This window comes from Salmo trutta, chromosome 26 (genome assembly GCF_901001165.1).
Source record: "Salmo trutta chromosome 26, fSalTru1.1, whole genome shotgun sequence".
NCBI classification, from domain to species: domain Eukaryota; kingdom Metazoa; phylum Chordata; class Actinopteri; order Salmoniformes; family Salmonidae; genus Salmo; species Salmo trutta.
The window spans coordinates 16,905,010-16,919,342 of NC_042982.1; the positions used below are offsets into that span (position 1 = coordinate 16,905,010).

Here is a 14,333-nt window from a genome sequence, read left to right on the forward strand (position 1 = left end):
TAGTACTTGGTGGCAAAACCCTTGTTGGCAATCACAGAAGTCAGACGTTTCTTGTAGTTGGCCACCAGGTTTGCACACATCTCAGGAGGGATTTTGTCCAACTCCTCTTTGCAGATCTTCTCCAAGTCATTAAGGTTTCGAGGCTGACGTTTGGCAACTCGAACCTTCAGCTCCCTCCACAGATTTTCTATGGGATTAAGGTCTGGAGACTGGCTAGGCCACTCCAGGACCTTAATGTGCTTCTTCTTGAGCCACTCCTTTGTTGCCTTGGCCATGTGTTTTGGGTCATTGTCATGCTGGAATACCCATCCACAACCCATTTTCAATGCCCTGGCTGAGGGAAGGATGTACTCACCCAAGATTTGACGGTACATGGCCCTGTCCATCGTCCCTTTGATGCGGGGAAATTGTCCTGTCCCCTTAGTAGAAAAACACCCCCAAAGCATAATGTTTACACCTCCATGTTTGACGGTGGGGATGTGTTCTTGGGGTCATAGGCAGCATTCCTCCTCCTCCAAACATGGCGAGTTGAGTTGATGTCAAAGAGCTCCATTTTGGTCTCATCTAACCACAACACTTTCACCCAGTTGTCCTCTGAATCATTCAGATGTTCATTGGCAAACTTCAGACGGGCATGTATATGTGCTTTCTTGAGCAGGGGGACCTTGCGGGCGCTGCAGGATTTCAGTCCTTCACGGCGTAGTGTGTTACCAATTGTTTTCTTGGTGACTATGGTCCCAGCTGCCTTGAGATCATTGACAAGATCCTCCCGTGTAGTTCTGGGCTGATTCCTCACCGTTCTCATGATCATTGCAACTCCACGAGGTGAGATCTTGTATGGAGCCCCAGGCCGAGGGATATTGACAGTTATTTTGTGTTTCTTCCATTTGCGAATAATCGCACCAACTGTTGTCACCTTCTCACCAAACTGTTTGGTGATGGTCTTGTAGCCCATTCCAGCCTTGTGTAGGTCTACAGTCTTGTCCCTGACATCCTTGGAGAGCTCTTTGGTCTTGGCCATGGTGGAGAGTTTGGAATCTGATTGATTGATTGCTTCTGTGGACAGGTGTCTTTTATACAGGTAACAAACTGAGATTAGGAGCACTCCCTTTAAGAGTGTGCTCTTAATCTCAGCTCATTACCTGTATAAAAGACACCTGGGAGCCAGAAATCTTTCTAATTGAGAGGGGGTCAAATACTTATTTCCCTCATTTAAAATGCAAATCAATTTATAACATTTTTGACATGCGTTTTTCTGGATTTTTTTGTTGTTATTCTGTCTCTCACTGTTCAAATAAACCTACCATTAAAAATATAGACTGATCATTTCTTTGTCAGCGGGCAAACGTACAAAATCAGCAGGGGATCAAATACTTTTTTCCCCTCACTGTATGGAATGTTTGCTCACAAGCATAATTCATTATGCGATCCTTCCTTAACCCATAGGAAGTCCCACTCAGTTGACTACTTCAAAATGTCGAAAATCCTCGAAGGTGCTGCCCATGCTGAAGCAGGCTTTTGGCCACTAGAGTCCTCTATCTTTACCTATGAGAATGCCATACAAAGGTTGCGTGGACAAGCGCGTCATGCGTCTCCTATCCAATAATGCAGGACAGAGTTTTGATGACTATTCCACTGACTAAACGACTGTGGATTAGCCCTATTTGTGAAGAATCCTGCTTTATGTAGATGTTCATTTAAAGATACACGTCCACCCAACACTCTGTCCACCCAACGCTCTGTCCACCCAACGCTCTGTCCACCCAACACTGTCCAGCCAACACTCTGTCCACCCAACACTCTGTCCACCCAACGCTCTGTCCACCCAACGGACTGTCCGTAAAAACCCAACTCCAGGTAAAGAAAGAGCAGTGGGTGTGGTGTAAAGACTATTACCTGCTACATGTAGGCTATATTGGTGAACAGGTAGTGCAGCTTTTTACACAAAGCACCGTAGCTGTAGTGGTACACAGGCCATTCTCTCTGGCGTCCTGCAATAAACTTTAGCCAGTAGAACCGAGGGAGCGCGGTCAGCAGCACGTTATCAGACAGAGAGGTGAGCTCACTTTTACATGATACTTATTGTTGTTTTTTGTTGGCCTACAGTACAGATTGTTACATATTATTATTGTGTCATATAGGCATGTAGGCTAGCATGTAGACTACATTCATGTGAGAAGGCCTATTCATTTGTTACATAATGTCTCTCTAGGGCATTAGATAGCCACAATTATTTATCAGAGAGGTGTAACAGGAAAGGACCTGGAAAACCAGCACACATGCTTGGATTATATTTTTGGTTTATTTATTGACATGCCACAGTGTGTGTTTTTATCTATTTGGTCCATAACCGTTTATTAATGAGTAGACTATTACTCTGGTGAAGAAGTGTGCACTGGTGTCAGGTGAGTTTCTGACTGAGACAGAGGCTTTCCTATTGTGCCCCTAGCTGCTTAATGTCAACGACCCTGTGTGGAAGTAGAGTAAATGTCTGTTCCTTTCCACCATCTATATGGTGGTGGACCCTTTTGACATCATTGACAATAAAAAGGAAGGTGCCAAGTGTGCTGTTTGAGTGGGACACTGTGTGTGTGTGTGTGTACTGTGCATGCGTGCAGATTTAATTTACCTTGTCTGGGGCTCTCAGGAGCTAATTTCTACAGGTCCTCTCCACCAGAGAGACCCCTGTGGCCCCCAGGGGCCATGGGCTATGATTGACCCTGGACCTTCTCATTAATAAACACAGACCCACAATTAATGTTTTTTCTAATACCATTTTGCATTGTTTCCTCCCTCATGGATATGGTAGGTATGTAAGACATGGGTAATTACATAGTAGCAGACGCACTGAAAGCTGAAGAAGACTAGGGTTTATAATGAGACTACTACAAAAACTTGAGGTTATATCACTGAACTAAGTTTTTCCCCCAACACACATGCATACACACACACACACACACGGTAAGCTCATTTTTCACCTACGAAGTGTTTTCCCTCTTGCAATTGGTCATGCCTCCTGGGAAAATAGGGATTATTCTATCAGGAAGTGCAGGTGAGTCGACTAACTGTATTTCTTTCCACATGATTGATGTTGTGTTGTCTGTCTTTTGTGTTTGTGTGTTTGTTTGTGTTCATGTCCATTATGTGTCCCCTGCTGCCATTATCACTGCCACCCTCCTCCTTTCTCTCTTCCTCCCTTTATTTATCTTTCTTTTTCTCTCTCTCCTATCTTCCTATCACTCCTCTCCTCCTTCCCTCTCTCTTTTATCTCGCTCTCTCTGTTCCTTTCTCTGCCCCTCCCTCTCCCATCCTCACCCTGACCACTGGAGCAGTATGAGGATGGACTTTAAATACCTGAAGGAGTACCTGGGCTGGCTGTACTACCAGTACCTGCTCATCACAGGTATATATGTGCTTGAGCCCTGGGAGCAGTCCATCTTCAACTCTGTCCTCTTCTCATCCATGGCCATGGTCATCTACGCCTCCTACGCCTTCGTGCCTGTCCACGTGCGTCTGGCACTCAAGTTCTTCTCCGGGATCTGCAGGGAACAGCCAGAGAGCACCATGGCACTCATAAACTAAGCAGTGGATGGATGGGATGGATGGCAGGAAGGAGATTGGGAATGAGAGGGGAGGACCACCTATCTAAGATCTTGACATTTGACCTTGACCTCACTTGACTCGATGGCCGTCTGACCCCTCAGTGCTCTCTCACCACCCTCTCACCATATAGTCACCCACTACTCCCACAATGCACAATACTCTGCTACCTACTCAGCAAAGGAAGGCTGAGTTTAGGATGTTTCTGTGAAATATTCTGGGAGAATACCTCCCTTTACCCCCCCTTACCCCTGGTATTATACTATACATCAATGTACACTACTTTCACACCTTTGCTGTGAAATGCCTTGTTTTTTTCCAGAAATATGAAATGTGGTTTGTTCTTTTATATTCTTCTCACTCATTCTTCTCACTCCGACTGTTGACGGCTGTCTGATATAGGGTGAGACATTACTGATCACAATACACTTACATGCACTTAAACCCACTGGACAATGCTAATGATGACTATTGACTGCACTCCAATTACTGAGTCATAAAGCAAATCTTTCCCTAGACTAGTCTCCTGCTATACAATGTAATCAGAGACATTGAGACCAGGCAAAGATTACAAGGTTGTGAAATTTTCCTCCCAACCCTAAATATGTCTGATGATTTCTCAATGCATACATTGATCAAACTGAACAATCATATCCTTGTGTGCACAACCCTATACCCTATCCGCAGTGTTTTTACTATGCTTGGCAAGAGGAAATATTAGCTCTCTGGTTCAGGCTTTGCTTTGTCATTGACTTAAGGACTTTCTGATTTAGTCTGTATATGATTTGTAACTATATTTATATTGATATTTATATGCACTGGTAAAGCTTGGCTGGTTACAATGTCAATTACGAAAACAGTTTGTTTTCTCTTGTGGCTATGTACAGTGCATTCAGGAAGTATTCAGACCCCTAGACTTTTCCCACATTTTGTTACTCTACAGTCTTATTAAAAATACCCCATAATGACAAAGCAAAAACAGGTTTTTAAGAAAAATCGTAGCAAATTTATTAAAAATAAAAAACAGAAATACCTGATTTACATAGGTATTCAGGCCCTTTGCTATGAGACTTGAAATTGAGCTCAGGTGCATCCTGTTTCCATTGATCATCCTTGAGATGTTTCTATAACTTGATTGGAGTCCACCTGTGGTAAATTCAATTGATTGGACATGATTTGGAAAGGCACACACCTGTGTATATAAGCTCTCGCTGTTGACAGTGCATGTCAGAGAAAAAACTAAGCCTTGAGGTTGAAGGAATTGTCCTTAGAGCTCCGAGACAGGATTGTGTCGAGGTACAGATCTGGGGAAGGGTACCAAAACATTTCTGAAGCATTGAAGATCCCCAAGAACATAGTGGCCTCCATCATTCTTAAATGGAAGAAGTTTGGAATCATCAAGACTCTTCCCAGAGCTGGCCGCCCAGCCAAATTGAGCAATCGGGGGAGAAGGGCCTTGGTCAGGGAGGTGACCAAGAACCTGATGGTCACTCTGAATGGAAGAAGTTTGGAACCAATCAGGCCTTTATGGTAAAGTGGCCAGACGGAAGCCACTCCTCAGTAAAAGGCACATGACAGCCCGCTTGGAATTTGCCAAGATTCTCTGGTCTGATGAAACCAATATTGAGCTCTTTGGCCTAAATGCCAAGCGGACGAAACCTGGCACCATCCCTACGGTGAAACATGGTGGTGGCAGCATCATGCTGTGTGGATGTTTTTCAGCTGCAGAGACTGGGAGACTACTTAGGATCGAGGGAAAGATGAACGGAGCAAAGTACAAAGAGATCCTTTATGAAAACCTGCTCCAGAGCACTCAGACTGGGGCGAAGGTTCATTTTCCAACAGGACAATGACCCTAAGCACACAGCCATGACAACAGAGGAGTGGCTTCAGGAAAAGTGTCAATGTCCTTGAGTGGCCCAGCCAGAGCCCAGACTTGAACCCGATCTAACATCTCTGGAGAGACCTGAAAACAGCTGTGTAGCGACACGCCCTATCCAACCTGACAGAGCTTGAGAGGATCTGCAGAAAATGGGAGAAACTCCCCATATACAGGTGTGCCAAGCTTGTAGCGTCATACCCACGACTCGAGGCTGTGAAAAATGCCAAAGGTGCGTCAACAAAGTACTGAGTAAAAGGTCTGAATACTTATGTAAATGTGATATTTCAGTTTTTTATTTTTAAGAAATTTGCTAAAAAATCTAAAAAACAGTTTTCGCTTTGTCATTATGGAGTATTGTGTGTACATTTATGAGGAGGGGAAAAAACAATTGAATCCATTTAACAATAAGGCTGTAACGTAACAAAATGTGGAAAAAGTCAAGGGGTCTGAATACTTATCTAATGCACTGTACATTACTGAATATGTTTTCCTTCAAATGAAAGTGCTTTTATATCCTTTCAGTAAGCCTAATCATTAGTGGTCGAGACATTTCTGCTGGCTTGATCACAGAGTTGCGTTAGGACAATAGATCACTGTGTGGCCTTAAACATTTACTGATATCTATAGTATATTTGTCTCTCATCACTGGATTCTTCAGAAATAAAGCAATTTTACAAATGTGAAAGAATTATCTGTTGGTATTTACATTTAACTGTATTTGCATTCAAGACCTAAACTAGAGGAACAGAGTAGTGTTGATTTCAGTGCAGCTGTTTTGAGTCAAGTGTATTGATTTGATCTTGCACACTATGTTTGGTGTGACTATATTTGTGTACAGTGTATTATATACTGCTCAAAAAAATAAAGGGAACACTTAAACAACACATCCTAGAACTGAATGAAAGAAACAATCTTATTAAATACTTTTTTCTTTACATAGTTGAATGTGTTGACAACAAAATCACACAAAAAGAATCAATGGAAATCCAATTTATCAACCCATGGAGGTCTGGATTTGGAGTCACACTCAAAATTAAAGTGGAAAACCACATTACAGGCTGATCCAACTTTGATGTAATGTCCTTAAAACAAGTAAAAATGAGGCTCAGTAGTGTGTGTGGCCTCCACGTGCCTGTATGACCTCCCTACAACGCCTGGGCATGCTCCTGATGAGGTGGCGGATGGTCTCCTGAGGGATCTCCTCCCAGACCTGGACTAAAGCATCCGCCAACTCCTGGACAGTCTGTGGTGCAACGTGGCGTTGGTGGATGGAGCGAGACATGATGTCCCAGATGTGCTCAATTGGATTCAGGTCTGGGGAATGGGCGGGCCAGTCCATAGCATCAATGCCTTCCTCTTGCAGGAACTGCTGACACACTCCAGCCACATGAGGTCTAGCATTGTCTTGCATTAGGAGGAACCCAGGGCCAACCGCACCAGCATATGGTCTCACAAGGGGTCTGAGGATCTCATCTCGGTACCTAATGGCAGTCAGGCTACCTCTGGCGAGCACATGGAGGGCTGTGCGGCCCCCCAAAGAAATGCCACCCCACACCATGACTTACCCACCGCCAAACCGGTCATGCTGGAGGATGTTGCAGGCAGCAGAACGTTCTCCACGGCGTCTCCAGACTCTGTCACATCTGTCACATGTGCTCAGTGTGAACCTGCTTTCATCTGTGAAGAGCACAGGGCGCCAGTGGCGAATTTGCCAATCTTGGTGTTCTCTGGCAAATGCCAAACGTCCTGCACGGTGTTGGGCTGTAAGCACAACCCCCACCTGTGGACGTCGGGCCCTCATACCACCCTCATGGAGTCTGTTTCTGACCGTTTGAGCAGACACATGCACATTTGTGGCCTGCTGGAGGTCATTTTGCAGGGCTCTGGCAGTGCTCCTCCTGCTCTTCCTTGCACAAAGGCGGAGGTAGCGGTCCTGCTGCTGGGTTGTTGCCCTCCTACGGCCTCCTCCATGTCTCCTGATGTACTGGCCTGTCTCCTGGTAGCGCCTCCATGGTCTGGACACTACGCTGACAGACACAGCAAACCTTCTTGCCACAGCTCACATTGATGTGCCATCCTGGATGAGCTGCACTACCTGAGCCACTGGTGTGGGTTGTAGACTCCGTCTCATGCTACCACTCGAGTGAAAGCACCGCCAGCATTCAAAAGTGACCAAAACATCAGCCAGGAAGCATAGGAACTGAGAAGTGGTCTGTGGTCCCCACCTGCAGAACCACTCCTTTATTGGGGGTGTCTTGCTAATTGCCTATAATTTCCACCTGTTGTCTATTCCATTTGCACAACAGCATGTGAAATGTATTGTTAATCAGTGTTGCTTCCTAAGTGGACAGTTTGATTTCACAGAAGTGTGATTGACTTGGAGTTACATTGTGTTGTTTAAGTGTTCCCTTTATTTTTTTGAGTAGTGTATAACAGGAAAATATTATTGTCTGCTGACCTACTGTATAATGTAAATGGGGTTGCAGAGTGGTCATGACTGAAAACAAATCAAAATGACAACAGAAGCCTGGGTGGTACATTCCACCTCTAAGGGACAGCTGTGGGTCCAGGGCACTGAGAGGGCTGTGCCACCCAACCAGTTCCCCTTCACAGTACAGGAATGAGTGACCAGGGGTTTGGTTTAAAAACCTGGGACACATCCTTTTATCTGGAGGCGTATTATTATTCTCCTAAGGAGGACCTTCTTACCACAGTAGGCTACTAGGCTGGTGTGAAGCGTAGAAGAAGAGGCTGCTGTACATTTAGTTCCCTCTCTCTGCCTAGGCATCTGTTCATCTTGCTCTTAAATAATGTCACATGTATACTCTGAACCGTAGACAATGGGAAGTATTGTGTTCACCAAAAAAACTTGAAAACCCTGTAAAATGTAGAGAAGTGTTATGACCATTCCTAATACTCCAGACAGACGTATGACAAAGGTAAACAAGAATAAACGACCCAATACAAGACACCAACCTGACAATGAAGTTATATAATTCATGTCACTTAAAAGGGATTGTGACATTTAACCCTCATACTACCAACATATTTTACATACATGGACTACCGATCATACAATCATGAAGCAAATATCATAGCAATATCAATTTAAGTCTTATCAAAATAATATAAAACAACCCAAAAATTAATTTTGTTCCCTTAATGTACAGCTTTTTTCCGAAGTACAGTCCACATTAGTACTAAAAAGTTGATTTACGATCAGTTGGTAGAATCGTTTAGCAATACACCAGAAAATGAAATATACTTAATTTTATTGACAGTGATAATGACCAAAAATATGGTTATATATAGTTTTATTTATTTATTTACCCCACAGGCAGCATTAGCATCGCTGCCTATGAAACAATGGGAGTGGTATGGCCAATGGTGGGTAGGAGGCTTCAAAAAGCATGCCCAAATCCTTAAAGTCACTTCAAACCAAATGTTATAGCAACCCAAATACAAGTTGCACATATAGAATATTGGTGTCACGTCCTGACCATAGAAAGCTTTTATTTTCTATTGTAGAGTAGGTCAGGGTGTGACAGGGTTTTGTCTAGTTTATTTATGTCTATGTTGGTTCTAGTTTCTTTTTTCTATGTTGGGGGTTTTGTCTAGTTTATGTATTTCTATGTGGGGTTTTAGTTTCTGTATTTCTATGTTGTTTTTTGGGGGGGGGATGATCTCCAATTAGAGGCAGCTGGTCATCGTTGTCTCTAATTGGGGATCATATTTAAGTTGTTGTTTTTCCCACTAGGTTTTGGTGGGAGATTATTTTGAGTAAGTGTATGTTGCACCTCTTCGTCACATTTTGTTTATTAGTTTATTTGTATGTCTTGCATAGTTTCACAGTTTAAATAAAATGTGGAACGATACACACGCTGCGCTTTGGTCCCAGTCTTCATACGACAAATGTGACAATTGGAGGATATTATAGGAGTTCAGGTATTTATATAACATTTTCTGTAAGAATATACAGCACCATGTGTACATTCAGAGGGTGTCTGGTTTCTGTATTACAGTTCCACCAAGTATTCATCCCACTTATAAACTTGTATGAGCTGTTTTGACTGCAAGTAAGCATATATCTAAGGTCATTTAGATTTTGTACACATTTATACATAGTTATAACCAGTTATAAATATAGGCAAATACATAAGGTGCTCCATCTCAGCAGGTGATCTGTCTATCAGGACAAGATCACTACAACAGGTCCACCTTCACCCTCTAAGGAACCTGGATTCAAATAAAGACTCATTTAGATTTGCCCTAGAATAACTACCTTTTGGAGAATACACACCAGTACTTGCCTGAATACTCAGCCTGAAATTAATTCCACTGCTCTATCGATCGCTACATGCACTGTCTAAATCTGCCATCCTAGAAGTCGTTTGTGTGACTTCAACATGAGGGGAGTTGTACAAAACAAATGTATCAGCGATCTGATCGTCGATAACAAATCTAACCAGTCAGAGTATCAAAGTTGATAACGTCAGCATGGTTCTGGCCCAATCCATTGGTTTCTGGGACCAATCCAAACAGTCAGAATGTGTTCCCATTCTAAAAATTGTAGGGGGGAGTGCACAGGAACCCTCTCCTCCCTTCCAGATTGGGAACACACACACACACACACACACACACACACACACACACACACACACACACACACACACACACACACACACACACACACACACACACACACACACACACACACACACACACACACACACACACACACACACACACACACACACACACACACACACACACACACACACACACACACACACACACACGTTTACTATCCATGTGGGGACCAAATAATTGATTCCCATTAAATATCTTATTTCCCGTAACCTTAAACCTAGCCCCTAAGCCTAAAATATACTTTTTCCTTGTGGGGACCGGCAAAATGTCCCCACTTGTCTGAATTGTCCTTGTTTTGCTATAGTAAAAGCACAAAAACACACACACCGTGTGTGATCCGTCAGTATGATATTGATCAAGTTTTGAAGGCCTACATTAAGTAAAACACAACAACACAGTTGTTAGGGCACCCCTAGAGTCTGTATTTCAGTGTTTCCCAAACACGGTCTAGGTCAAAAACCAAAACGGCCACCCCTTGGGTGAGTTTGGGAAACCCCGCTGTAACTCCACCTATCCATTCACTCACTCATACAGTTTTCGTCAAGTGCAGGGTTGTGGCATTACTAACTTTGCCCCCATGGTAATGAGCAAAGCTTTTGTTTAGTGAGAACTGTGATTGACAAGCAGCAGAGGGAGCCAATTTCATTCACTCACAGAGAGAAAGAAAGACACATCTAAACATGATACAGATTTACTATCAAAGCCATGTAAATCTTTAATGAGAGTTCGTTCATGGATAATTATTTTACTAGTGAATCTATCTGTTCTCTTGGTTCGGTTTCATCAGATTGGGTTTGTTCTGGTCCTCTCAGATAGACACACACAATCACAGACAGCAATTTTTAATTAAAAAAAAAAGTATTTTACCTTTATTTAACTAGGCAAGTCAGTTAAGAACAAATTCTTATTTTCATTGACGGCCTAGGAACAGTGGGTTAACTGCCTTGTTCATGGGCAGAACGACAGCCTAACACTAAACACGTGCCATTTGTACTGTTTGTTTTAAGGGTAGTGCGTTTGCTTTACCGGGTTGGGTGGAGAAATCATTGAGGTCAGTCATTAGACTGGTGTGCGTGCCGGTGTGTTTGTGGGAGAGAGGAAGAAAGGGTCCTTTTTGTTGAACAGGTGTACATCTCCCTTCTACAATGCAAAGATGGAGGTGATCAAGGTGAGCACCTGTTTCTGTGGACAGTTGGATGCCCCTCACTGCTGTCCCCTCATCTCCAGAGACGAGGTGAGCTGGGTAATAGACTGGCCATGGCGTTATAGAATTCCATCACGCCCTGAGCAAACTCCTCCTCACATGATCTCTCCTGGATTCAAACTAAAGAGAAAATAAGGAGGCATGGGAGAGTATGACCGATAGTCACCCCCAGAAGGGTTGGTTAGTAAGTTCATAGCCTATAGCCTTACATGACGACACCACACACAAATTAGGCATGTCACCATGTATATGGTTATGCATGTGGAGAGATGGTTAGGGTTAAAACTACCTCCCCAGTTCCACGTCTTGTCTTTCTGTCATGTACCATCACATAATGAGATTGTCCTCTACCTATAGATAAGACAGCAGAGAAATGAATATGAATCATGGTGTTTCACACTGCAGACCTATCTATGTTATGATGAGTAAACATACAGGAGTAGCTCAGGACAGATAAGCTTTGGGTTCTGTTGTGTGTATCAAAGGCACAGGACTGGTGGGGAGGCCTCAGTGACTTATTTTATCAAACAACACTGCCACCTAGTGGCTATGGGATGTTAGGAACAGGGGGAGGGCAGGAGAGAGCAGGATTTGAACACACAGGAGCCCAGGAGAGTGGGGTCAGGCCAGGTTTCTAGGTCAGGGTTACCATCAGTAAGTGTGTGGCTTGACATCCCTGTGCTCCATTATGGATGATGGTAGAACTGATCGCTCAACCATAACCTATGGTCCCCCCTGTAAACCTATTCTCAAAGACATACTGCTAATGTGACATAAACATGCATCCTTTTACCATATATCACTGTTGTTTAGAAAAATCTCTGTCACTCTCTCTCTTTCCCACTCTTTTCAGCCCTCCTCTCATCTGCTCCATTTCTCATTCTCTCCTTTTCTCAATCAACAGTGACTACTGACTTTCAGACTGTCCGGACAAGGCCAACACCTGATGCTGGTAAATATGTATTTTTGCTGTCATACTGTAGATATTGAGGCAAGTCTGACTATAGCCTAATGTTTAGCAAATAGTTAAAACATGCTTGTAAGTAATTATTGCATCTCTATGTTAAAGTGGAATAGGTGTTAAAAATGTTTTGGGTGAACTAGACGTTTATACTAACCATGTGCCTGTTTTGATGATAAAGAAATCAAACTTTTTTCAAAAACTTTTTTATTTTTTCCTTCATGTAATTAATGGATATTTGATAAGTTGTATAATGCTTATATGAATTAACACTTCTGTATGCTATGTGCCTTGCATTCAAACCTGGCCCTAGATTGTTTTTACTTTTATAAAATATGAAGTTTTGGCATATTCTCTAGAAAATGTGTGTTGCTAAACATTGTTTTTCTGCTATTCTTTATTAGTAAGATGTAGGCCTAAAACAATGGATAGAACACCAAACCCTGTGTGTTGGAAAGAGAGAGAGAGAGAGAGAGAGAGAGAGAGAAAGTGAGGTGGTTTTTAAAAGATTTTCTAATGGTTCTCGATGACTTAAAGCCTGTCCTTTCTCCACGGGGTCATAGAGAAGTCCATTTGGAGCTCTACACCTGATCATAGTCTGGGTTACTCTACCTCTGTGGGACGGGGTCCGAGCCGGGGCTAGGGGACAGGTAGAGAACGTAGGTGGGGGGAAACAAGTGGGTGGTACCAGAGCACTTTTACCTTGCACTCACCTGACCATGACCCTTTTTCTCTCTCTTTCTCTTTCTCCCCTGTAACCCACTCCCAGACCCTGTTTTCCCCCACTACCCCCACCTCTTTTGGCCCTGGGCTCCTTACTCCCCACAATCCCCTACTCAGGGAGCACTCTCCTGGGGTCTCTCTCCACACAGACACCCCTCTGTGTCTCTTGGGAGTCCACGTGGGTCTCTGATACCCTTGCAATGCTTCAGCTTCCATCTTACAAGACAATTAGGCTCTGTGCTTGAGTGAAAAAAGCAAATACTTTTTTATGCTGCCTTCTTCAGTAACGCTCAATGGCAAACCAACAACCAAGATATTTTAAGAAAATAGGGTGTACCTGTTCTAGATTGAAATTTCCATTTCAATATTGAACAACTCAAGAAAAGTGTGTCAGATAATATGAAGGTTTGTTCTCTGCATCAATCAGAAACTAAGACTGACATTTTGATAATGGTTTACTTCAACTGTCATCCTACTCACTAGGGCTAAAAGGAAATGTTCACCCAGGAGGCAAACAACTGTCTGATCTTTCACACATGCACACACACTCACACACCTTCCCGCCTGCACCCCTACATCCTCTATACTGACACTTAGAGATCTTCTTTCCATGAAGAGGGTTAGTTAATGTACAGTACCCATGCAAGTCCTCCTGCCTCTGTCCCTGCTCCACTGCTCCACTGCTCCTGCTTAACTCTTGACTGTATATGTATTTCTCCATGGTGCTGTACTGTGGGAGCGCCTGGGGACACGGGCAGTGCCAGTGTTAGGTGAGTGGGCAGGTGAGCGGTGCTTGTGTTCCTGTGGTGGCGAGGCTGGTAAACTGACCAGTTCTGTTGTGTGGACTAAATGGAGGATGCTAATAAGAGTATGCTAATAAGAGTATGCCAATAAAAGTATGATAATAAGAGTATGCTAATAAGAGTATGCCAATACGAGTATGCTAATAAGAGTATGCTAATAAGAGTATGCAAAGAGGAGAGGAGAAAGATGGAGGAAGAAAAAATAAGAAACAGGTGATAATTGAATATATGCAAATGGCAGGTTAAGGCACAGTCTTATATATTCAAAGTATACATAAAGCTCTCCCTCACTACCCCTGGAACCCCCTCTCTCTCTCTATTCCTCTCCTTCCATCTCACCCTCAACAACTCCCCTCTCTATTTCCCTCTTTCATTTCCCCTCTTCCTGCAATTGTTTTTGGTGGTCATAGATCCCTCAGGGAGGTTGAGGTCTTTAACTACTGAACCCTGTCCTCTGGTGGTAGTAGTTTCATTTGTATCAGTCACGAGCTGTCCTGTTACCACTGTGAG

At 43.3% G+C, this 14,333-nt stretch overlaps 1 protein-coding gene across 1 annotated transcript; it reads left to right on the plus strand.

The window, feature by feature from the left end:
* The first annotated feature begins 1,973 nt into the window (after positions 1-1,973).
* LOC115163965 (serine palmitoyltransferase small subunit B-like) lies at positions 1,974-4,513 on the plus strand. Its single transcript, XM_029716140.1, has 2 exons — positions 1,974-2,056; positions 3,333-4,513. The coding sequence occupies exon 2, from the start codon at positions 3,334-3,336 to the stop codon at positions 3,580-3,582; it is 249 nt and encodes an 82-aa protein (XP_029572000.1). The 5' UTR covers positions 1,974-2,056; position 3,333; the 3' UTR covers positions 3,583-4,513.
* The last annotated feature ends 9,820 nt before the right edge of the window (positions 4,514-14,333 follow it).

Bases quoted from the DNA above. Each gene is read 5' to 3' on its own strand.
- LOC115163965 (XM_029716140.1), top strand. From the start codon at position 3,334: ATGAGGATGGACTTTAAATACCTGAAGGAGTACCTGGGCTGGCTGTAC.